Here is a 24149-nt window from a genome sequence, read left to right as displayed (position 1 = left end):
TGGTCACCTTTCATCAAAGCAGTTGGATCAGACAGAAGCCACAAGGAGAGCAATCTGATGGAATTAAGACACAAAGTGTGCCTACAGCCCTTCCAGCTGTATTTGCATTTCTTAAAAATAATGCGAAGTATCACAAATGCTTTCAAGGGGGGAGTGTTAAGATTCTCATAATTTGGAGAGTGCAGGCCTACCACAGTGACAAGAAAGCCCATCCAGGAACAGGACATTCTTTCAGATCATACCGTCTCACGTGGTGCCTTCCCTCACAGGACAAATATGACTTTTCACTTCCAAATCCAGGTTCTCTATATGCTCCAGGGTTTATGGTTTTTCCCTCAGTGTGGCAAGGGGGGGATGAAGGGGAGGGCTCTGCAGGTGACTGGGTATTGTATTATTTAATGTTGGGAACCGCTGTAAATAATTTAAGGGAGCAAATTTGCATTCTTATTTACATTTGGTTCAGGATTAATTTGGAATTTGTTGTATTTCATCAACATACACCTACTTCAGAAAAAGGGAAATCTCTTTTGATATTAAAACCCGAGAGCAGATGTTCAGCTAGAGATTAGCGACGTAACACTGACAGTTGACTTTCTCATTCTGATAGTCAAATACATTGTAATTCTTTTCTAGCTATCTAATTTCAAACTTCTTTGAAAATCTAAACAAGGTCTGAGCTTTGATGGCTTATGAGGGAACAAAAAAGTAAAAATTTTGAAACTAAAAGTAAACTGTATCAATTATTTAATAAAACCTTTAAAAGCAGAAGAAAGAGATACTGTTACATGTGATTAACAATCTTAGTCTCAGTCACAGTAAGAAATGCTTCACTTCATCATTCTTTGGAAGCTTGCTCTAATAAAAAAATTTTCAGTGAGTCTCATATGAGTGACAACAAGGAGTCTTAGGAGTCTTTCAGACATTGGGAATTATTTAAAAGCATCACTCCACTACATCTAAAATGTTTGTTTGTTTTTTAAAGTTTTATAGTGAATAACTTTTTAGATACCAATGCTGGAATAGTAATTACCTGCAAGGGACTTGCCAGGGACCTGCTTTTAGGTACTGTAAATGCTTTGAGAACATTGTCTTCATCTTCTGATACTGGCGTCATTAAAATGGAACTTGTAAGAATATTCTAAAGGAAAAGAGAATAATTTGAAATTGAAATGAGGTAGGATAATAAGGGGACTGACAGAATTCTAACACTTGAAAGAGTAGATTACTATGAGTTGACACACATTAGCAGGAAAAAAAATGCAGGTATCTGCCAGAAATTCTCTTCCCAATGAGCTAAATGGAGAACTCAACTGCACTAACCCTAATCCCACTGGCAAACATTACTAAAACAAAAAGCTTCGAGGTCCCACACAGTTCCAGGAATGAGGCAGGGCATTCTGCTCATTGATGAGCAGAACATCTGCTAAATGAGTTAATAAAGACACATCTTTAAAATGAAAGATTTACTAAGCTCTGGTGAGAGAACTGTTCATTTCATATAATGGTAAGAAATCATTTTGAGTTACAGATTAATGGTAGTATAGTTTAAAGGTGAAAAAATGGAATTTAGAACCAAAGTTCTAACCCAGAACCAATACTTATAGGCTATACAATTTTGAACAAGTGACTAAGCCTCCTCATGCCTCAGTTTCCCTACTAGTATAATGGAAATGACAATGTTACCAACCTTGTAGGGTACTTGTCAGGGTTAGATATCTGAGTTAATGCATCTAAAGCTCTGAGAATATTAATCACCACTTTGTACACACTGAAAAAATATTAGCAATTGCTATTACCTCTGATTCTTCATAAGAGAAAAGGGTAATCATTCACAAATTACAAACTTTTAAAATAATGGTTAACTAAGAGGAAAACAAAAAAGGAAAACAAAACAACAACTACCAAGCTATGAAAAGACACAGAAAACATTTAAGAGCATATTACTAAATGAAAGAAGCTAGTCAGGAAGCTTCATACTGTATGATTCCAATTATATAATATTATGCAAGATGCAAAACTGTAGACTAAAAAGACCAGTGGGTGCCAGAGCTGAGGGGGAGGGAAGGATAACTAGACAGAACATGGAGGACCTTCAGGGCTGTGAAACTACGTTCTATTATACTATAATGGTGAATAAACGTCAGTATGCTGCTGCTGCTGCTGCTAAGTCATTTCAGTCGTGTCCAACTCTGTGCGATCCCATAGATGAAAGCCCACAGACAGAAGCCCAGCAGGCTACCCCGTCCCCGGGATTCTCCAGGCAAGAACGCTGGAGTGGGTTGCCATTTCCTTCTCCAATGCATGAAAGTGAAAAGTGAAAGGGAAGTCGCTCAGTCGTGTCCGACTCTTAGCGACCCCATGGACTGCAGCCCACCAGGCTCCTCCGTCCATGGGGTTTTCCAGGCAAAAGTACTGGAGTGGAGTGCCATCGCCTTCTCCGTCATTTCAGTCGTGTCCAATTCTGTGCGACCCTATGGACTGTAGCCTGCCAGGTTCTTCTATCCATGGGATTCTCCAGGCAAGAATACTGGAGTGGGTTGCCATTTCCTTCTCCAGTGCATGAAAGTGAAAAGTGAAAGTGAAGTTGCTCAGTCATGTCCGACCCTTAGCGACCCCATGGACTGCAGCCCACCAGGCTCCTCTGTCCATGGGATTTTCCAGGCAAGAGTACTGGAGTCGGGTGCCATTGCCTTCTCCGAAACGTCAGTATAAATTTGTCCAAATACATAGAATGTATGACACCAAGAGTGAACTCTAAGGTAAACTATGGGTTTAGGGTGACTATGTGTCAATGTGGGCTCATCAGTTGTAACAAATGTAACTCCCTGGTGGGTGATGTTGCTAAGGGAGAGGCTGTGCATATGTGAGGGTGAGGATACATGGAAAATCTCTGTATCTTTTGTTCAACTTTGCTACTAACTTAAGACTGCTCTGAAAAATAATCTGTTTTAAAAAATGGTTAAAAAATAGAATAAAATAAAAAATGGTTGTAACCAAAGCAATGCAACATTGTGTATGATAAAGGGCGTTTACTACATACAAAGAGTAGGACAGGACTGAGCATGCATGCACATACTCAGATGCTACATAAAACCAAACAGGAGACAATTTACCAAGGAGGAAATAGAGGTATCCCCTGCTATTCAAAAGTTCACTTCACACCACTTCACTTTCATTAAAATCCTACATTAGTAGTTATTTTCATGAACGGCTAACCAATAGAAATCCAAAGAGAATTTTTGCTTTTGTTTTGCAGCCAACTATTATAAAGGCAGCACATACCCTGAGTAGTTAGAGTGGCACCACCAAGCTCCTTCCCCAGGCAGTACACTCAGCATCTCAGCACCAAGTGCTACAGTTTAGAACTGGTACGAGCATCTTCATCTCAATTTATTTATTTTTATTCATTTTTTTACTGAAGCATAGTTGCTTTAAAATATTATATTAGTTTCTGATGTACAACATGTATAACACTAGATATTTTTATACATTATACATCATACACAGTTATTATAAAATACTATCTTTCTTGTGCTACACATTGAAAGTGAAAAATGAAAGTGTTAGTCACTCAGTCATGTCCAACTCTTAGTGACCCCGTGGACTATAGCCCACCAGGTTCCTCTGTCCATGGGATTCTCCAGGTACTATACATTTTATCCCTGTAATATTTATAACTGGGAGTCTGTACCTCTTAAACCTCTTCACCTATTTCATCCTTTTCCCCACCCCTTTTCCCTCTGGCAACCACTAGCTTGTACTCTGTATCTGTGAGTCTGTTTCTATTTGTTTCTTTGTTTTGTTTTCTAAAATTCGATTTATTTTTTGCACCTGTTAGTAAGATAAGTCCTAAGGTAAACTACTTCTTTGCTTTATGGTGGCTCAGTGGTAAAGAATCCGCATGCCATGCAGGAGACCTGGGTTCAGTCCCTGGGTTGGGAAGATCCCTTGGAGAAGGAAATGGCCACCCACTCCAGTATTCTTGGCTGGGAAATCCCATAGATAGAGGAGCCTGGAGGACTAAAGTCCATATGGTCACCAGAGTCAGACATGACTTTGTGACTGAACCACCACCAAAGGTTTCACAGGAATGCTCTACTTTCAGATAGTAGGAGAAACTTGTACTACTTTTAGAAGAAAAATAAGTAAATTAAAAGATAATGTAAAAATCAGCATTGTTTTCATGAAAATATGTATTTCCATGCCGTAGATTTTTTAAGTGGCCAGGACTCTCAACTCATGAGTGAATAAACAACAAGCAAGTCTGCAGCAGAACAGAATCAATTTCCAACACATGAACAAAATCTCACCATATATTCAACATTAATGATCATAAGAAAATAATCATGTGAGAGAATATTGAGAAGTATGATGCACAAAAGAGTGCCAAAACCACAATGGCCCCACATGCCACACACAGAATTCTGTGAGCCACCAACATCTTATAACACGGGCGTGTACTTACTGGCATGTCTGCCACAGGTGATGCCTGTGTGAACAGCTGAGTGTTCAGACTATCCCCTTCCCAGTGGTTTGAGCAGAAGAAGTTTCCTGCTTTATCAGTTGGAGATTCCACCTAAAAGCAAACAGGAAGTGCTTTGTTGTTTCTAGAGCTAGAACTTCCCAAGAAACAGTTACATTCAAGAGTCAATTTCCCTAAGATGAATAAAGTCTGAGGATCTAATGCGTAAGGTGGTGAGTATAGCTGATAATACAATATTGTATAGTTGACATTTGCTAAGAGTAGAACTTAATTAAATGTTATCACTGGAAAAAAGGTAACTATGTGAGGTAATAGATGTATGTTAACTAATTCAATGGGGAAGAAACCTTTCACAAAGTACATGTATATCAACACATCACATTGTATACTTTAAATGTCTTATCATTTTATTTGTCAATTATATCTCAGTAAAGCTGAAGAAAAAGTCAGTCTCTGGCCAATCTCTCAACCTCTTATCCTGATATGAAAATAAATTCAAAAGGCCCGGTATCTAAGCTGCTGGAAATGCTTCTTGACACCAAGCTAAAACTTTGATCTTGGCAAGTTAGATTTCCTTTCTTTTACACCATGAATTAAAGAAACCGTTATTTTATTAGTTTCATTTCTCCATGATATCCAACAATTAAACATCTATGTATCAGTCAGTCATCTATCCATGTTTGTATCAGTAATTTTAAAAAGTACAATACAAAGCTGCTTCCTTCTCTTTCCTCTATACTTTTTAGCATCTTCTCTGTTCAAACAGGAAGGAAATAGAAGTGGCCTGGCTTCCCAATTACAAGGTGGCATGCATATGCTGCCAAGCCTGGCTGTATCTCTTAACAGCATCTTGTATGAAAATATTGTATGAAACATGGTATTACACAGTGCCCACGTCAGACAATCAAGCTGCCCACAAGGAACAAAGGCAGCAGCGTTGTTCTTTTCAAAGGATCCCATGTTTACCTCTTGTTTAATCTTCTTCAGTAAAGGTTGTCCATTTTCTTGAAATTCAGCAACAATCCCAGATTCATCAGATTCCTGTTTGATCACATCCTGTAGGTCTTCTACTAGATGAGATGGTGTCTGAGGCTGAAGGAAAAATTGGGTACATTTGCATTAGAGGAAATTTTCTATCTGTATTAATACACCAACTAAACCCAAGAAATTTACTAGAACTTACTAGCATCTTCAGGGGACCATATTTAATTTCTTGAGCTGTGAGTGCATGTTTGAATGGTGTAGGAGTTCTTGGAGAGCTTTCTAGAATTGACCTTTTGATAGCTGGAGTTCTGAAGCTTTAAAAAGAAAACAAGAATTGGTTCAATATGAAAGATCATATGTCCCTTATGTTTCTCTACCTATTAAATGTAATATTCTTCTACTAAATACAATAAACTCTTACTGATATAGAATAGGGTATGCTGATGGATCAGGTATGTATTATTAAGGAAAAGATAATATGTCTATCGTGTATTTCCAAATATTTCAAACTACCATACCCCAAAACTAAGAGCATTAAAATAGTTCTCATCTTTCTTTAACCATTCTGAAAATACATGTAGTGACTCTAAGCCTTTAAAATGAACACAAGCATTATGAAGATCTGATGTCATTTACAAATCAAGTTTATCTATTATCTTTTATCTATCCACAACAGAAAACATGCTAACCTCTGAAAACTAAAAGGTTTTTAAAACTGTTTTTAAAATGTATTTATGGTATAAGAAATAATAAAATTGCATTTTTAAAAGGCTTATTACAATTCATATTGATGTTCTCTGGCATTTTTTTTGAATTGGTTAAGCTTTTATTGAATATAAAAAATAGCTTAATCATTCCTTGGCTTTTAATCATATACTTTTCCTGGGGATGGCAAAACAGGTCCAATCGATAGATAAATTTCAGAAAGAAAAAATAAGATTTAAAAATATAAACTAAGTAAAGAACCATACTTATTCGTATTCCAAAGTTTATAATTAGAGAGGAAAGGATGTTGAAAATCTTGTTTTCAATGAAAAAGACTTACTGAACAAACAGAAAAACTGAATGGAAAAGTTATGTTAAACCTTCCTCTAGATATATAGGAAATTGTGAAGTGAACTACAAAAGATAGTTTATTCTCCCCCACTTCCACCTCTAGGTAGCTCTAACAGGCCCAGGACAGACATATTCAATGTGGAAATACACATGATTATGTACATAAAAGTGGATCAGTAAAATTATACACATATAAGTAGATCAGACACTTGGGGACTATTTTCTATTAATTAACTATAAGTAAATAAAATAAATAATTTTTTTCTTGAAACAAGGACTTACATAGTATTTTCCTTTTGAATTTTCACAGTCTGGTCTCTATGAAATGGAGTTGTAACAGTCAATTTGTGACCATTTAGTGGGGTGGAAGTTAAAGAAGGCATTTCCAAGTCTAAGTTTTCATGGTTATTGGAAGTATTTAAGAACTAAATATGAGAAGAAAGAAAAAAATACTTGAGTTAAACAGTGATTCTTTACTCAGCCCAATTTAAAAATTGATGTTAACAAATAGGTATGTTTTACTGACCCACTATATGAAATAATGATGTTAACAAGCACACAGTGTTTTATTTCAATTTTGCACCCAAGATTTGGAATATGATTTCCAAAAAAAACTTGCAAAATCCTAAGAAAACATTCTCAATAAATGACACCTGTCATTAAAAGAATGAGATGCACTTTTTATTAATGTTAAAAGTGTGGAAGTGACATCTTTTGGAAAGTAATCATTGTTTTTCTTTCATACTTTTTTTTCTCTTTAGACATCTAGGAAACATCATTGTATAAAATTGACATTATGTGGAAAATTCTTGAGTAATAACCTGTATCTCTCAAAACACTGATGTTCTGGGAAAGTAATAGGTGTTCCTCAAATGGTTTCAAGGTAAAACAAATTTGGAAAACATATTTCAATCTCTTGGAAATTCACAATGCACATTAGTGTATTTAAAACTTTGAGAGATCCTGCAGTAAAGAAACTGCCTTAATTTTGTTCAATTCAGTGTTTCCCAAACTTATATACTTGTATATTGAGGTATTTTTCTGGAATATCATAAAAGTCTTACAGAACTAATATACTCCAGAACAGAATTTGGAAAATACAAGTGAAAAATAAGATTGGTTTTTTAGTGGGCATATCATTTGCTCACACTTAGAGTTGTTCTTAAAACAGACTCAACAGACATAACTGGAAAAATGTTTTAAAGTGCCAAATTAACTTCAAATGTTTACATAATTAAGGAACAAATCTTTGATAAGAATGATAATTTCTATGCCTTAAAAATCTATATGAAGTAAGAACATTCATTGGCAAAAAAAAAAAGTGCTAATAAAATCTTATGGCATGACTCAGAAGAGCCAATGTTGAGAAAGTGAAATTAAAACGTACGTTATTTTTCTTAAGCATTTGTTCCTCATTTTCTTCCAAAATTTTTTCACTTAAAGATGGATTGGAACCTTTAAATTGTCTAGTTGCACTTCAAATGTTATCTAAACATTTGGTCCCCTTCTCCCCTGGGTCAGTGAATCATGTAATAATAAGTGAACAAAGAGATAGAAAATCTGTTAAAGTTTTTAAAGGGAGGGAAGGGATGGGAGACAAGGAAGAAATAGAAATGTTAAACTCCAGTGTGGAAGGAAATAAATGCACATCCCATGCAACTAACCATCCTTCAAATCACCAGAAGGTCAGAGAGAGATTATGACAAAATCATCAGTCAGTCTACAGACAGCCTAAACTCTCGGAGGCAGTATGACTTAGCAATAGCTAGAGGCAACAATGGAACGAAATCAGTGAAGACAACAGTAATTAGTCATTTGTTCCAAAGGATTAGTTTCTAGATTATTAAGGCTCAGGTGTCTGTTGAAAATTAGTAACAGCTGTGCAAAAATTTCGCTCTACCTGCGAGGGGGAGAATGGTAGGCTTTTGACAGGGGAACGCTTGGGAGTTGAACTGCTGACGTCAGCAAGTATCAAGGAACTAGAGTGTCCGGTGGCTACGGGGCTGGCCTGGCCCCGCTTTTTTCGAAGGATGACCCGTGGAATTGTGCTGAGCCTCACAGGAGGGAAGGGCTTGGGCAGGTCAAGTGAACCCTCACTCAACTTGCGTCTGTTCGCCCTCGTGCTAGGCTCTCCTGCAGGTCTATTCACACTGCCCTCTCTCTGCTGAAGCTGGAGGGCTTTGCCTGCATCGTGTTGGCTAGGTGAAAAATCTGCTTCTTCAAAGAATTCAAAACTGCTGAGATCACCCCACGATGAAGCATCCTGAAACAATGTGGGAGGCACAGAACTTTGAGACAGTGTGTGCATGGTGTGTGCCATCACCTGTAACACAGCACTGAGAAAGATGCTGAATGCAAAGAAAACACCTGGCCCCCTTGCTAGACTTCCTGTGAAACAGCCTGGAGACTGAAACAGTTATTCTGGCACAGGGCACGGTGTGTCTCCCATCCTGCCTCGAGGCTGGCCCTCCTGGGAGCTGCAGGAAGCTCCCAGTACTCTATCATTTGCATGCAGTTCAAAGCAAAAAGAAAAGCTCTTGGCTGGCACATCTTGGCAATGTTCATCCTCTGTCTGATGGGGATGCAATAAATGCTTTTTAATCAACTGGGAAACAAAGAAAATGAATTGTCAGCTTTTCTGATGCTGAATTCAAGTTTGTTTCACCGGAGATGGTTTGTGTCAGTGAACTAGTTGGGACCAGCAATCAATAATCAATGTTTGTGGAGAAAGCCATGTCCGCCAATGAACTTATTACCACTTCAAATACATTGGAAGACTGCTTTAAGTTCTAAGTATTTCTTAACATAATTCTTAATGAGCTATCCAAAAGCAAAGCACAGTTCTGGGAAAACACAAAGGAATAAACAAAGTTAAAAAAAAAAGGTTTAAAATAATCCAAATATTCCTATAGCCCAAGCTCTACTTAAAGGTCATTGACTCTACTATTTTTATAAATATGCATTTTGAAGGAAATGTGTGAAAAGCTACCTTTTATGTGGGTAGCCTAAGAAATCAGATATTGAAGAAACACACGAAAACTAAAGTCACACTTATATGTTTACATTACTATATGCTAATAATACAATATTCACTACAGAAAATGGCCACGATTTGAGAAGTGGGTTTCCTAATTCCTCTTCCCAAAACGTTAACTTGCCTTAAAAATTCTACTTACAGAATCTATAAATTGAAGTGTTTCTGCAAATTCTAAGAGGTTCTTAACATTGTCCAGGATGGTGCTTTGGTGGAAGATCATGCACCTGGCAGGAGAGGCACTTTCTTCAGGTAGGGAGCCGGGATCCGCGGGCAGAGATGGAGTGGAGTGGTGCTCTTCCAAACAGGAAACAGGTGCACTGTCTCCATGAGGTCTGGTGTGGTCGGCAATGGTGGTGCTGTGCCACCCGGGGTAGCTGCATGTGTGGTTCTGTGTCTAAGGAGGGGGGTGGGGGAATAAAGAAAGAGCAGGGAGAAGAAAGGGAGAAGGAACTTAGCAATGAAGTTGCATAAGGTATCAGATGCTGTTAGAGGAAAGATAAAAGCCATTGCATCATCCAGAACTTGCGCCTATGAAACAGTTGTCAAGATGTTTCCTTTTATCAATGCAAGACCCCACTTTTTAGTAGTGGTATATAGCCTGTCATCTATGGATGACCTTCACTGCCATCATTTTGTTAAAACTGCAAACAGAGGAACTCTGTTACAAGGAACAACTCTCACATGGAATGTCTTAAAGATCTACTTGAACATAATTTCCAAAAGGACCATAAATGTTTATTGTGAATTAAGTGGGCTGTTATTCTCACCCTAACCTACACAAGGGCTGGAAGATTCAAAAGTTAGAGTTTCTTTTATCTGTGTATATTCTTGTGTCTTCTATTCCTTTTTAATGCTACAGATTGCACTGATGCAGTAAAGAGCTGCCAAATCAACGTGGTTACAAAAGCAGAAGAGCAAATTAACAGAAGTCTCCTTTCAGCATGACCACGCAACAGGAGAAATTGCAAAACATTAACTAAAGTTAAAAAGTGGTCGAACTATCAAAGGCACATAATCATTTTATTATTTAACCAAAAAGAAATCTACTCCTGAGGATACCTACTGGGTATCGTATCTTTTATTCTCTTTGTTGGTTAACTACATATGTTACAAAGTACAAGCTGCTTTCCCAGTTTGTCGTCCAGTCACTAGAAAAGATGTCAAAATTCAATAATGGTCCACACGGCTTTTGTGCATGCAAACAAAAGAGGGTCACTTATTTATGGAGAGATTTGATATATATATAATTTTTACATGGATATACTGGGCATACATTAAATTATGTTTGAAATGATAAATATGAAAATCTAGCTTAAGAAAAGTAATAGAAAAAAATTCAATGAATAGGCACCAGACACACAGCTTTGTAAAAAAAAATTGCAAATTTTCAGTTTTTTCTCTGCTACTCACTAAATTGATTATAGTCCTTCTGAAGAAAAAAAAATTGAGGAAGAGACTCATAGATGGATATTGAGGTTCTATGGCAACACAAAAGGACGACTTCCAAGTTAGTCAACACACACTGTGATACCAATTGCATTTTATTACAAGCAACCTCTAGTGTTTAAACATTGTTAGTGGATATATGGAGTCTTGATTAGTGTGATTGTTAGAAGATAACGGAAAAGATATAGAAGAACACTGGGGTCAAGCCATTATCCACCGCTTGGATCAAGCACGCAGTGACAGCTTACTGGAAGTGCCTGCTGTCCTTTGAGTTCGTTCTCAGTTGACATTAGAAGCAACTCTAACTCCTTTATTCGCTTTTCTTTCTCAGGGTCTTCATCATTATAGTGTCTCTGAAATGAAAAGTTAAGCAAGAAGAAAACACAAAGGCCTGGTTGGTAGCTGTAAATACAATGGTCATGGCCTGTGGTTCACAAGAGACCACACAGAACCCAAAGAACCCTGGCATGGAACCAACGCCAACCGAATCTGGCCACTACAGAAATCTCTGTGAATGTTATCCCAGACATAAGGGAGGGATGTGAAACGTGAGGCTCAAGGAGATGCTGACAGAGGGGTTGTTTCAACTTTCAACATCCGAGAACCAGAGAGTCCCGTGCTAATTCAATCCGGAAGTGGAGACTGCTGGCCAGAACTCCGCCCATTTTTTCACTGTCCCCCATTTTTTTAACTTCAATGGATCAGGTGGAAATAAGTGTTTGGATGAAAGAACCAGAGCTGTGCCTTGAGCAACTAATGAGCTTCTTTATGAAATGATCTTTACAGTGGACTTACCTGAATAGCTGCAGCAGCTGGCTGAGGGACATTGACTATATTTACATGTAATGCTACAGGATATGGGACGTGACTGGAGACCTACATCAAAAATGCAAAACAAAGGCCGAGTCATTCATGGTTACACATGCTTCAGGGGACTTGTTGGCTTCCTCAAGTTTCACTCTAAGACTAAGGAAAAAAAAAGCACTTTTCTGATAAAATTCACAAAGCAAAATAAATAAAATCCAATTCTAATTTGAAATTTTAGCCAAACATTTAATAATATTAAAGCAACGTAGTGAAAAAAAATTTAAATGCTCATTCATTATGACAGGAAGTATTCCTTAGAGAAAACTAGAAAGAAAAATATAATCTGAAACACATTCATGAGTGTATGAACGAAGTTTTGATGCCAAAAACAGCTGGCACTAGCTGTTTATAAATAAAAATATTTTTCTGTGAATTATTATGAGTTTTTTTAGTAAAGAGTACAGCAGCTCTTAGGATAGTTCATTCATCTAAGACTTTTTAGGAAAGTCTGCAGTCAAATTTACAGAATAGACAGAGAAAGTAAAAACTACTTGGGAGTATGTTTTGCATAGAATTTGCTTATGAGCTCTGAATTCTTGGATAAATTTCATCATTTATTATTGTTAATTTTAAGATTCAAATCTTGCAATCTTGATTTTTTTTCTCTTTATTCTTTTCTAATCCATTGTGAAAATTTCTTTCCATAAATATAAATATCAAGAAATGAAGAAAGAATCACACTGATTCAAAGGAGGATAAAAAACATCAGATGTCAGTCATAAAACTGCTCTTGTTTCTCAGTAAGAAGGCAAACACTTACTTAGTGAATGAATAAATTAAGACCTTTCAGCTAGATCACTACCAGAGCTGAACTTACAATCACCTGTTAAATTTCAGTGTCAAACTATTTCCCTGTAAATGTAATATTACATTCACTTTTTATTTTGGCAGAGAAAAGTACTAGATACAACTGCACCTCCATGCCCTCATTCTTCTTCAGCAATACCTTGTTAAGTAAATTTACATTCAAAAGCTAACTTCAAATTAGATTTGAAGCAGCAAGTTAAAACCAAACAACCTGGATTCTAGTCTGGACAATCTCTATGAGCTGTGTAACCCTGGACAAATCACTTAACATCCTCATTTCTGGATTCATATTAGGGATAACACCACCTACCCTTCTCAGTTGATCATGATCATGTCTGTGAAAACTAAGTATTCACTAGAAATTATCATTATTACCTGGAACTAGTAATAAAATAACCATCTCTTTCATTAAACTGAATGCTCAGGAACAACTTACGTTTTGTGCTTCAGAAATGTGGTAATAGGGATAGTCACTGTTAACGGAGGGTTGGCCAGCTGGAGGGAGTTGAGCTGAAGGTGGAGCATGCGTAAAGCCCATCAAATGGCTGTTCTTCTGAAAGCTTGTGGTCACTGGTGGCTGGCTGGCTTTAGAAGACTCCTGCAGATAACCTTCCTGCTCGACCTTACGACGCATTGTAGAATTCCAGTGGTTCTTGATAGCATTATCAGTTCTGCACAGAAATATATCACATATTCATTTTACAAACAACAATTTCAACTCAGATTACAGTTAATTGACAGAAAACTATTTCTAACAGAGACTTTTCTTTCGGTCCAGTACTAGTGTTTTTTTTCGCTTCTGTCTTCTCTACGTCCTTAAAAGCATGCTACCCCAATCAACTAATTAAAAATCCATAGATTTCTCTAAATTACATAATATGGAAATTATATAGTTTTATACAAATTTTGAAATCTTTTAGACATTTGTCTTTCCTTGTTAAGTGTATTTTCAATACAATACAATTTCAATACAATGTTTATTCTGACTGTGGTACAAGACTCTAATACAACTTAAAGTCCTGGTTGTTCTAGAAGATTACTCCTTTGAGTTGTGGACTGACATACACATCACAATAGGCACTCACTGAAGTTTGGTGAGCAATAATGATGTTGCTGCTGCCTCAATGTCTACTCTTTATCTAGAACAGTACTAGCTAGAGATTTTGAGTAAAAAATCCTCCCACATTTCAGAAACCACCTAAAACTGTTCCAAAGCGGGCAGAGATGAAAATGTAAAATGGCATCCAGAAAGGAAAGAGGCTAACTTCCTATATATTTTTAAACTGCAAAGCATTTTTACTAAAGTTTTTCAATTCTCAGGAAAACAGTTTCTCAATTCAAAAAAAAAGAACAAAACCGTTTTAAGCCTCTCTTTTACTATTTCTGTGGGGGTGGGGGAATGCATGCTAAAGAAAGAGGAAGTTCAATCGCCCCTTAAAACTTTAAAAGAATCAACAACATATCCTCTCAGACCATATGGGAGAAAAGGCCTCCCTTTATCAACCTCTTGAATTCTCTGAGCTTATTCTGGACCAAGAGAGAGGAAATGCTTCAGAACATCACAAGGGAATACTGAATAGACCATCAGAAGCACGGCCTTCTTTGAAACGACTCTTTCTCCACTTTGGGTCATGAAGCTGAAGAATAAAAGTATTTAAACTATTTCCTATCTTATGATATTTTTATGAAGATTTATAATAAATAGTATCTCCCCAATTAAACATCTGTTATAAACTGTTTAAATGGTGAAAGTGGGACAAAAATGAGCTTCCAAAGATATCCCTCAAAATGAGGTCATTTTCATGCCTTGTTCATGAAAAAGAAAGCATAACAACAACATTATTTAAAAACCTGGAAGAAGTATGATAATTCTAGAGATACAGCCTTTCTTTATTCAAAAGAAAAAAATTAAGCCAAGTGGTATAATGAAATGAACATGGTATCAGGAAAATGGTACCTGAACTCCTTCTGGTCACAACTAGCTGTATGAACTCATACCAAACTATTAATCCTTGGTTTCCTTCTACATGTTTAGAGTTTTGAAGTTTACAGAGTGCTCCGATATATTTTATTTGGTACTAACATTGGCCCTGAGAAGTGGGTTATAACCTGTTTTGCAAATGGGGCAATTGAGGCTGAGAAAGTTGGCTCAAGCTCACCATTGGGTAGATTCTGGAAGTCCTGAACCAGATAACCTCTAAAGTCTCTTCCAGTTTTAAAAGCTATGGATCTGGTTTATCTAATGAAACATACACCACAACAAAATGTAATTCACTCACCATACATTTTAAAACAGAATGTTCCATACCCGTTCCCTCATTCTTCCCAATCAATATATTTTTTGACATATTATTACCGTCCAGGCAGTAGCTTTGCGATTTCTGCCCATCTGTTCCCCAGTCTCTTGTGTGCCTGGTAAATAATTCTGTCTTCCTCTTCTGTCCAGGAGGTTTTCTTAACTTCTGGATTCAAGTGGTTATGCCACCTCTCCCTACATTGTTTTCCAATTCTCCCCTTTAAGTGCTTGGCAATAACAGACCAACGTTTCGGACCGTATTTCTGTACAAGCTCTATCACCTTCAGATAAACACACAAAAATAACCTATGTTTTAATGTTATGTAATGAGTCAGTGTAATCATTCTTCATGTTATCTTTAGAAAATTTCTAAAAATCTTCTTTCATTCATGGGAAATATGGGAATAGAGACCTCAACTTCCTGTTTGTATACTTTACCTGTTTCTTCAAGCTGGGAAATATTCAACAATATTGGGGGCTATTCGTAATTGTGATTCACACCAACGAATAAAGAACTTACTCTCTGATCTTCCTCTTTGGTCCAAGGACCCTTGATGAGCTCAGGGTTTAGTACTTTCTGCCATCGGTGCTGGCACTGGACATCTGTTCGATTCTAGGCAAATAAGATGAAGCAAGCACTGTCACATAAGACATGATGTGATAACACATGAATACTGTTGTCATATAAATCACATGTGGGCAATATACCATGAAAACATTCAAGAACATTTTAGGGCATGTTTGGAAAGCCCATTTCTTATAGCTAAAGAACATACAAAAGAATACATCAAAGTTGTATCTAAAATTAGAAGTTCTCCATCCTGAGGGAAACAGTTCTTCTACGTGATCTAAAGGATCGTCATACAGCATACTTGGCTGTCAATTTAACTTAACCTTAATCTCAGTGTGTTGCTTTGGAAGTACCCATATGGATTAAGACTTCTTAGAGATTTTATATTGATGTTGGACCTTTATGTTGATGTTGGACCACTCTAAATGACATAAGTTTGATTCTCATTCACGCTAAGAGATGTGCTTCAATTTAGGACTAAAGTGTTAATATTGCAGAAAAAACAAAGATGAAAAAAAAATGGGCCCTATTTTATAAGAGCTTATAATCATGTAAGTAGTAAAAGACAAACATATAGTTAACTAAGAAGGTGAAATTTGATTCATAGGCAAGAAGAGACCACAGCAAAATGATATTGGGGTGGAAAAAAGGAGTGTCTCCTGAGAAGGAGAAATTATGTTTCCTTAGAAATAGTCTGGAAAAGGTCTTGGCATAGACTGTGAAGGATGGATGCAACATTTTAAGAGGTGGCATCACCAGGGACACAAGTTCTCAGGAGGGAAAGCAGAAGTGAATTCAACCAAACCTGCTTACAGAGAGGAAGCAGGAAACAGAACTGGAGCTATTAAGTCGAGGCATATGGAAGAGCTCCATGTGCCAGGTCTAGGCAGTTTACTTAATGTGTGAGACTTGAAGTCACTGTCGCTAGTTTTGAGATGTAAGGTAAAGCTGCATTTTATGAAGCTCCATCTACCAATGGTGTCTAGGACATGTGAGAAAGTGAAAAGCTACAAGCTGGAAAACCAGTTATGAAGGCAATGCAGTTGTCCAGAGAAGAGGGAAAGGGGCCAAACATGTAAAACAGTGAGGAGAATGAACAAAGGCATCCCAGATTCCTTAATCCTGGCTTTGTGTAGGGGATGGGGTGGGGGTGGGGGGCGGGTAAGTCTAAAGGAGCTCCAAAGTTTTAAACCAGGATACCAAAATTATGGCTATTGAAAAGATATGAAATTGAAGAAAAGCAGACTTGGGGGAAATATCATGAGTTTAGTCATCCACCATACAACAAATTTAATCAAATTGCTAATATATATTATCCTAAAAATGAAAAGATAAAGAAGGAAGCATTTAAGATATGCTATAAAAAATCCATTAATAATATCTTTAGAAATTTAATTATATGCATTACAATAGAAATATAAGTTATGGATAGGCATTTCTCCCTTACTTCTTACATAAAAGCACATGTGTAATGTTTTAATATCATCTCCTAGGATATCTTATTTAAATCTTTGGGAGAGGATTTCCTTTTACAGAAAGAAAAAATTACTAACTTACCGGGAGATAATTAGCAATAACTTTCCAGTCATCTGTTCCATTCTGTTCCACCAGCTTCTTTAGTTTTTCATCCTAAGATATTTAAAGGTAATCCTAGGATATTAGTCATTTACTGTAAACTCAGATCAGAGTTTGAATCTTGATTCAACTACTGATGAGTTATATAAGCTTGGGTACATCATTTAGCTTTTCTGGGCCTTAATATTGTCATCTGTACAATGGGAATGATAGTGTCTGTCAACAGGATTATTTGAGAATTATATGAGTTAATTATGCAAAACATTTAGCATAATGTCTGATACAAAATGTTTAACACTTGGTGACTTTTAAAAGTTCTACTTCATGGGAAAAATATGAACTCCACTGTTTGATTTAATAGACATTGAATTATGGCATTAGACAGGATCTCAATAAGAAACAGTTCAAGTTCTACTCTAATATTTACTAAGTTCAATATCTTCATTTAAAAAAGTGGAGGATCACTTTTCTTAATTAAACTTGAAGGTATGATGTAAGAAAATCATTTAGTTTTTGTATCAATATAGTCACAATTTAAATGAGACCAAATTTATTAGAACACAGAAGACACTAAACATCAGGGTGAAATCTTTCAGTTCACAACTGTTTTTCTAAACATATTCAAGCAAAAGAGAACCCCCATGTTGCTGCCAAGGTAACTTTCACACATGATGTGACTCCCATGGTACAACACAGACACAGGAATTAGGAAACCAGGGTTACCATCAGAACTTCTGAATCTCTAAGAATAATCCATGTGCACAAGTTCCACAGGTAAAATATACATTTCCCATGGACCTCATTGGAAATCCTGCCTGCCTGTCAATGAGAGATCTGGTTTAAGTAAAGGAGGGCAGAATGAAACTGAACAAGGGTCAATATTATTTATTCTAACACGAAATCGTCTACAATCAGTTGCAAATTTTGAGGACTTTAAAGAAAAAAGCAACTTTTCTCTTACATTAATAATTTTGCCCCCTAAGCATTTTTCCATTCCTACAAAGATCAAGCTTTTGATAAGCTCGCAGAAAAAGAGAGGTGAGAAGCAGACACATCTCCATCCATTCTGAATGCTCTCAGAGCAGACTGAGCAACTAACACTTTCAGAACAGACACCCAGGTATATTTCTCTGTGTAACATTATATGCCAAGAATGTTAAATGAACCTGTTACAACAAGTTTTATGGGTGTTGCTTTATTCTTTTGTTTTGTTTTTGGAAATAGCAATTCATTCATTGGTTCAGGGAACATTTATTAATATTCCACTTTGTGGCGATCAATTCTGGGTTCAGGAACACAAAAATGAATAGATATTTAGCCCTGCCCTCAGCAGACTCACAGTCTACAGGCAGAGGCATATATGTTACAGGAACAATAAATACGAACGTGTCCCCAGTGGTTGGAGGATGCATCCAACGTGTCTAGGGAAACCAGGGACAGCGTCACAGAAGAAGCAATGTCTCACAAGTGATGAAGAAGTAGTTGTGGAGTAAAATGACAAGAACAGAATAGGCAGAGGAAAAAACAATAAAGTGAGAAGACAAGAACATTCAAACAGCTGCAAAAAGTTTGAAAAAGGATGGTACAGTGTCCATGTAGGGGAGTGGTGAGGGGTAAGCACACTGCACAGGCAGGCTAGGGTAAGAAATCAGAGAGCCTGCTAATAGGTTTGAACACCTGTAGTTTAGCTGAAATTTTGTTTTTCACAAATGGAAGCACTCCATGCTTTTTCCTCATGTTTTGATTACATAATTAGTTACCTCTTCCCTGGTCCACCTAGTTTTCCCCAAGTGACGCTTTCCAGACTTGGGAAGCAATCCATCATAATCATGGTCACACATCTCAATGTCTTCATCATCCTCGTCACTACTGTAGATGCTGCAGAAATAAAAAGTGGGCAGATGTGGACTGAAACAAGAGGATCCAAACTACAGCAAGCAAAACTCACACCAAAACTCCTCAACAATCTCTTCAAAGGTTACAAAGATAAAACTTGGAAAAGTTGCACAACAAGAGTGTTTTTGGCACTTTGTTGCTCTGGGATTGTAAACGAGTTTTGCTGTTTTTGGTATCCACAGATACGGCAAAGGACCTGGCACTTTCTATTGCACTGCATGTTTAAACCTGCTGTTAATGTTAGACCAGTGACAAATTACACAATTGGCAACCTTCCAACCAATGAAGGTTTAGGTTTAAAACTTAATGTTAAAGACAATAAAAAGAACGAGAGCCCACATCCTTTATATAAGTACACTCAAAATCTTTGGCATACGTCACATGGTTTAAATAATATTTCCCAAATACAATAAACAACTCAATTGCGTTATCTTCATGGGGCTGGTGTTTTATTAGGAGGAAAAAATTCAAGAAGTAATACACCCAACAATACAATTATAGTCATCTCTTAAAGATTAGAAGATTAAGAGAATCTAACAGGGAAAGGATTTAAAAACCTGAGAAAGGATAAGGGATCAAGTGATCAAACTGCACTGTAAATAACATTTATATCAAACAGTTAAAAACTCCAGACCAGGTCGATCCAACTTGTGGCCATGTTTACAATCCTCAGTTTCCAGAGTAACCAAGTGAATAATTTAGGCCACATGGTAGTCAGAATCTTACTTACTCATGTTTTTTCTACCTCAGACTGAATGGTATTTGAAAGATCTTAAAATGTACCTAATTCAAAACTGAGGGATTTCCCCAGATGAGTTTAAAAGGAACTCATTACTGTTTTCAAAAGAACTTTTCCTTTTACCTACTTGACCAAAACTATAAATTTTGATGTCTTTTGAACTAACTCTATACTTAATATTTATTAATCATATAATGATGAATGTATCCCTATAATAGATATGAGTCCTTTTACAGCCAGTTTACTTTTAGTTATTATTTTACTTATATAAAACTTAAGTTACAAGGAAAAATTATACTATCTTTAAAGAGTTACTAAAAATTTATCATTGCAATATTGAGAATTCCATCAAATTAAGAACAATAAAAATAATTATATAAAGTAATATCATAATGCAAATCATTATTCTAAAAAATAAAATGTATATTCATATCTGGTCTTCCAGAAGCAACTTACAAGTATATATTACCCATCCCTTACAAACCAGCAAAATTACTTCCCCCAAATCCTGAATTTGAGGTTCTTATAGTTTAAAACTATTATTCTGGGAAACAACGCGAAGGTTCAGGATTCATGGTGAGCAAGCAGGATGTGATCCAAATTTAAAACGCCATCACACAAAAAAAGACCACTGAACTATATTTATAATCTATAACCATCTTTCACTTAAGGGCTATCCTTTTAAAGGAGAGCCTGATCCCATTTCACACTATCAACAAAGGGTTCTAAACAACTTCTGATTAATAATTACAGTAGCTTTCCTTTAATAAAAAACACAAGCATCATAAGGTGAAAAAAATGTTATTATAATCCCAGGAATTTTGAAAGGTTCATAGAGAACTCCTTGGAAAGCCCCCCAGATGAAGTGGCACCCTTGTGAAATATCCGGGATTCCAAGAAAGCCTGAGTCATCTGCAAGTGGAGTCACAGGTTCAGCTGAATTTAACTTTGGGGGTCTCGATAGATCTGGAGATCACGTTTTCAGAACTGAGAACTACTCGTTCCAAACCAGTAATCCGACACCACTGTCTTGGCAACAGCTGAACACTCAGGAATAAGCAACAAATTCGGCCGCCCATAGGGGGCAGCCTACATCAGGGGAGAGCGCATAGACACTAAATAGGACTAGGCTTCTGGAGGTAAAGGTGCCAATCCTAGTTTTGCCTCAACCTAGCTGCGTGACTTGGACAAATCACTTCCCCTCTCTCAAGACCTCAGTTCCTCGCCTATACAGAAGGGCTTGGATTCTACTTCTAAGGTACTTTGCAGTGCTAATAAAGGATAATTCCAGATCTTTCGTTGAGTCTAAAAATTAAGCAGAAACGTGCAAAATCAGAGATGTGCACAAGCAAAGTCTTGGGGGAAACTTGGTGTGTGACTTCCGCAGGTCCTGAAGAGGCCACTGAAGAGGGGAGCAGGGCTACTAGCCCAGGGCTGGTCAAACTATCAGCTCCAGGGTCCATTAGCACGCGAGGCACGGGTGTTGCCTTTGAGCTTTGCATGCGATTTCCTCGCTCTGAACAGTCCCGGTCGTCTAAGTAGGATGATTAATTTCTACTAAGGACCTGAAATAACTTTTCCTTTATCTGCTCTGACAAGATCTCAGACCCAACAGTCAGAAGACTTTCAAAGGCTGATTTCAAGCTTGATGCACCCCGGCTCCCCACCTGCTAGACCTGGTGTGGTTACAAGAGTACGACTATGAATGTTACATTCTGTCAAGGAAACAAACCGTGCAAAGAAACGAAAAAGAAAAAAAAGTGTTGGGGGTTGGGAAAAAGGGAGGGGAGCGGGAGGAAGTGCCTTGTGGCCGCTACTGTGATTCTAGAAAAAGGGTTCAGACTCATTTCGCTGACCTGGTTAATAATCCCTGCCGAGTCGATGCTCGCCTTGCAAGAAACGGCTTCGAGCCCACAGCCGGGTTTCTCTTCCCCCTGAGGCAGGTTCAAGGCTCCCGCCCGTCCCGGCCACCTCCCCTCGCCGCTACCTGGGAGCCGCCGGGAACCTGCGCAGCCCCGCCCCGCGGGGACGGTCAAGATCGCGGCGCGCGGAGCCTGCCTCCGCGCCTCCTCCCAGCACCGCTTCCCAGCTCCCTCCTCCTCCTCCTCTTCCTCCTAGTTTCTGCTCCCGAAAAAAAAAAAAAAAAGATCGCCCCGGCTGCTCTACAGTTAAGTCCCAAAGGCGAAGGTGAAACCACTCAAGAGGCAACACCCTCGCCCCGCGCGCCCAGACCCGGGAGAGGCAGAGGGAACCAGCGACAGCCCCAAGTCGTCTCCCTTTTTTTCTCCAGTACCTGGCCTTGTCTGGGCGCCGCTCCCCGGCCCGGCCAGGCCCGGCCGAGGGTGCTGCTGCAGGGCCCACACCCACGCTCTTTGCAACTTCCTAGCTCTGCGAGAGGATAGGCGACCTCCGATGCAAAAACGAATAAGTAAAAGAAAATCAAACAACCCGAGGAAAAAAGCGTGGGTTTGCTTTGCCTCCAGGGACTTTTTCCCCCAGCACGTCTCGGCCAAGGTCTGTCCCCGCGTCCCCTTCTCCGCCCGGGGCGACCGAAGGCTGCGCGAGCAGGGCGCCAGGAGGAGCGGCGACCTTGGCCGCGTCCACGTGCGCGCGCCGCGCCGGGGCCTCCTGCACACGGGAAGCGCCCGCGGGGATTGCGTCCCTGTTGCGCGGCAGCGGCGTTGGGTGCCGCCCGCCTTCGTCCCTTGCCGTTGAGCTGCAACCGTGGCGGCGGCCGAACTAGCCCCCGCACCCGGCCACTCAATGGGAGCGCCTCCGCGTCCAGTCCGGGAAGTCCACAGACTGGTCGAAGCAGGAGCTCCAGCAAGTGACAGTTCGGACCAGTCTCTCCCCTCTCCGCTCCCCGTTTCCCTCCGATCCGCCAAAATGTAACAGCACTTCACTCCCGACACCCGGCGAGCCTCCCCAAGTGCACTTGACATGTGCGGCGCGGGCGCGTGGGGGTGGATGTACAATGTTTGCTTTAGAAATAAAAGCCTCCCAGAGAATATGGATTCGAACATTCAAAACCAGAGCTTAAAACAATCTGCAAAGGTAGAGACCCTTTCCTCCCCTACAAGCTTCTTTCCAGCAGCCTGTCAGCTGACACTCTTCTTCGCCTCCATAAAGAATGAATGAAATTTAAATGAACTACCTGCAGCCACTAAACAGTTCGGCATTTCCCCTATATCAGCCATTAGCTCTGCACTTCCAAGTCCAAACATATCGCAATGCATCCAGCAATTACGCTGCGACTCGCTCGCCGACACCCGCGGCATCAAGCCAGGAACGTAGTGGGCTCCCCGGGGCTGGTGGGCACCGCTCTGCCCCTGGCTGGAGCGTGCTGCTATTTTCCCCCTAGAGAGAAGGTACCCTGTGCAACTTGCAAAATGAGCCTCAGGGCGTGCTTCCCAGCGTCCTAATGGATTTCCAGCACCGACTCTTCATTCTCCGTCCCTCGAGTGGCTTCTGCTGCCGAGGCAGGGGCTCCGGGTCCTCGCAGTATGACAGCCCCGCAGAAGATCCGGGAACGAATTCCCACCTGCTCCCAAGCTCCTGGAGCCCAGCGCGCCCCCGCCCACGGCCGCCCACCGGGGATCCCCATTACCTGTGCCGGGGTCTTCGGGCCATGGCGCGGCGGGCGCCGGGCTCCGCTGGGAGCCGCGGGAACCGCACGGGGCTGCGCCTCCCGCTGCCCGCCTGCGTCCCTCCCCGGCTGCGCAGTGGCGCTCCGCACCGCCGGGGCGAAGTTTCTCAGGAGAAAGAGGAGGAGGAGGAGGAGGAGGTCTCGGAGGAGGAGGAGAAGGAGGAGGAGGAAACAGGTTGATATTAAAGTGTAAACTCTGTAAACAGAGATGCCATCAAACAAAGAGCTTTGGACACTCCCCCTCCCGCCAAATCTGGCGCCCCTGCAGTGCGCACGCGCCCTGTCCGCCGCCTCCGCGGTCGCCTTGGCTGCCGCCCTCCGGGTTGCCTGGCCCGCGGGGCCGCGGCTCCCCTCCGACTCTCGCGCCGCTGTGTGGCTCCTGGCGCGCTGCGAGGCCGGGGCGGCGCGCGGGCGGAGAGCCCGGGGCCAGGGAGGGGCGACCGGGGGCCGCGGCGGCGCCTTTTCCTGAGCAAACCCCGCTCCCCGGTACCGGCTGCGCGGGCTCGCGCCGCGTCCCACTGATGCTGCCTCCCCTTCTTGGTGGCCGCACTATCGTCGCCCCACTCGGCTTGCCCCAGGGCCCCAGAAATGAGCTCTCCAGGCTCTGCCTGATTGTCGCGGGGGCGTCAAGGAACGGGGGCGTGGGGGGAGGGGAACTCCCGCATTCGAGATTGGATTTAGGCAGGGGGTAAAACTCAGCTCCCTGGAGATGGGGGAGAGTTGGGTTGGGGAGTCGGTAGTAGGGG

At 40.0% G+C, this 24149-nt stretch overlaps 1 protein-coding gene across 9 annotated transcripts in view; it reads right to left on the bottom strand.

Annotated features, from left to right (window-relative positions):
• The window catches only part of MYB (MYB proto-oncogene, transcription factor), a 35604-nt gene extending 11926 nt beyond the window's left edge, over nucleotides 1-23678 (bottom strand). Inside the window, exons 1-15 of one of the 9 annotated variants that reach the window (XM_086316577.1) lie at nucleotides 23365-23523; nucleotides 18883-19000; nucleotides 17105-17176; nucleotides 15497-15589; nucleotides 15037-15257; nucleotides 13117-13351; nucleotides 11802-11882; nucleotides 11255-11359; nucleotides 9700-9954; nucleotides 8424-8786; nucleotides 6806-6948; nucleotides 5667-5781; nucleotides 5450-5575; nucleotides 4466-4576; nucleotides 1031-1138 (exon numbers count right to left, since the gene is read on the bottom strand). In XM_086316577.1, the coding sequence (XP_086172703.1) occupies nucleotides 1031-1138; nucleotides 4466-4576; nucleotides 5450-5575; nucleotides 5667-5781; nucleotides 6806-6948; nucleotides 8424-8786; nucleotides 9700-9954; nucleotides 11255-11359; nucleotides 11802-11882; nucleotides 13117-13351; nucleotides 15037-15257; nucleotides 15497-15589; nucleotides 17105-17176; nucleotides 18883-19000; nucleotides 23365-23387 (2169 nt within the window). In that variant the 5' untranslated portion in view covers nucleotides 23388-23523. Of the gene's footprint in view, nucleotides 1-1030; nucleotides 1139-4465; nucleotides 4577-5449; nucleotides 5576-5666; nucleotides 5782-6805; nucleotides 6949-8423; nucleotides 8787-9699; nucleotides 9955-11254; nucleotides 11360-11801; nucleotides 11883-13116; nucleotides 13352-15036; nucleotides 15258-15496; nucleotides 15590-17104; nucleotides 17177-18882; nucleotides 19001-21613; nucleotides 21904-22050; nucleotides 22432-23364 lie in introns of those variants that run through there. The other 8 variants (XM_086316579.1, XM_086316578.1, XM_086316580.1 and 5 more) reach the window with 8 other exon arrangements.
• Nucleotides 23679-24149: the final 471 nt, after the last annotated feature.

Source organism: Bos grunniens, chromosome 9 (genome assembly GCF_055505025.1).
Source record: "Bos grunniens cultivar Pamir isolate PY7600 chromosome 9, Bosgru_T2T1.0, whole genome shotgun sequence".
Taxonomy (NCBI): domain Eukaryota; kingdom Metazoa; phylum Chordata; class Mammalia; order Artiodactyla; family Bovidae; genus Bos; species Bos grunniens.
The sequence above is the reverse complement of the archived record's forward strand: the minus strand, read 5'-3'. Positions and strand labels throughout refer to the sequence as shown.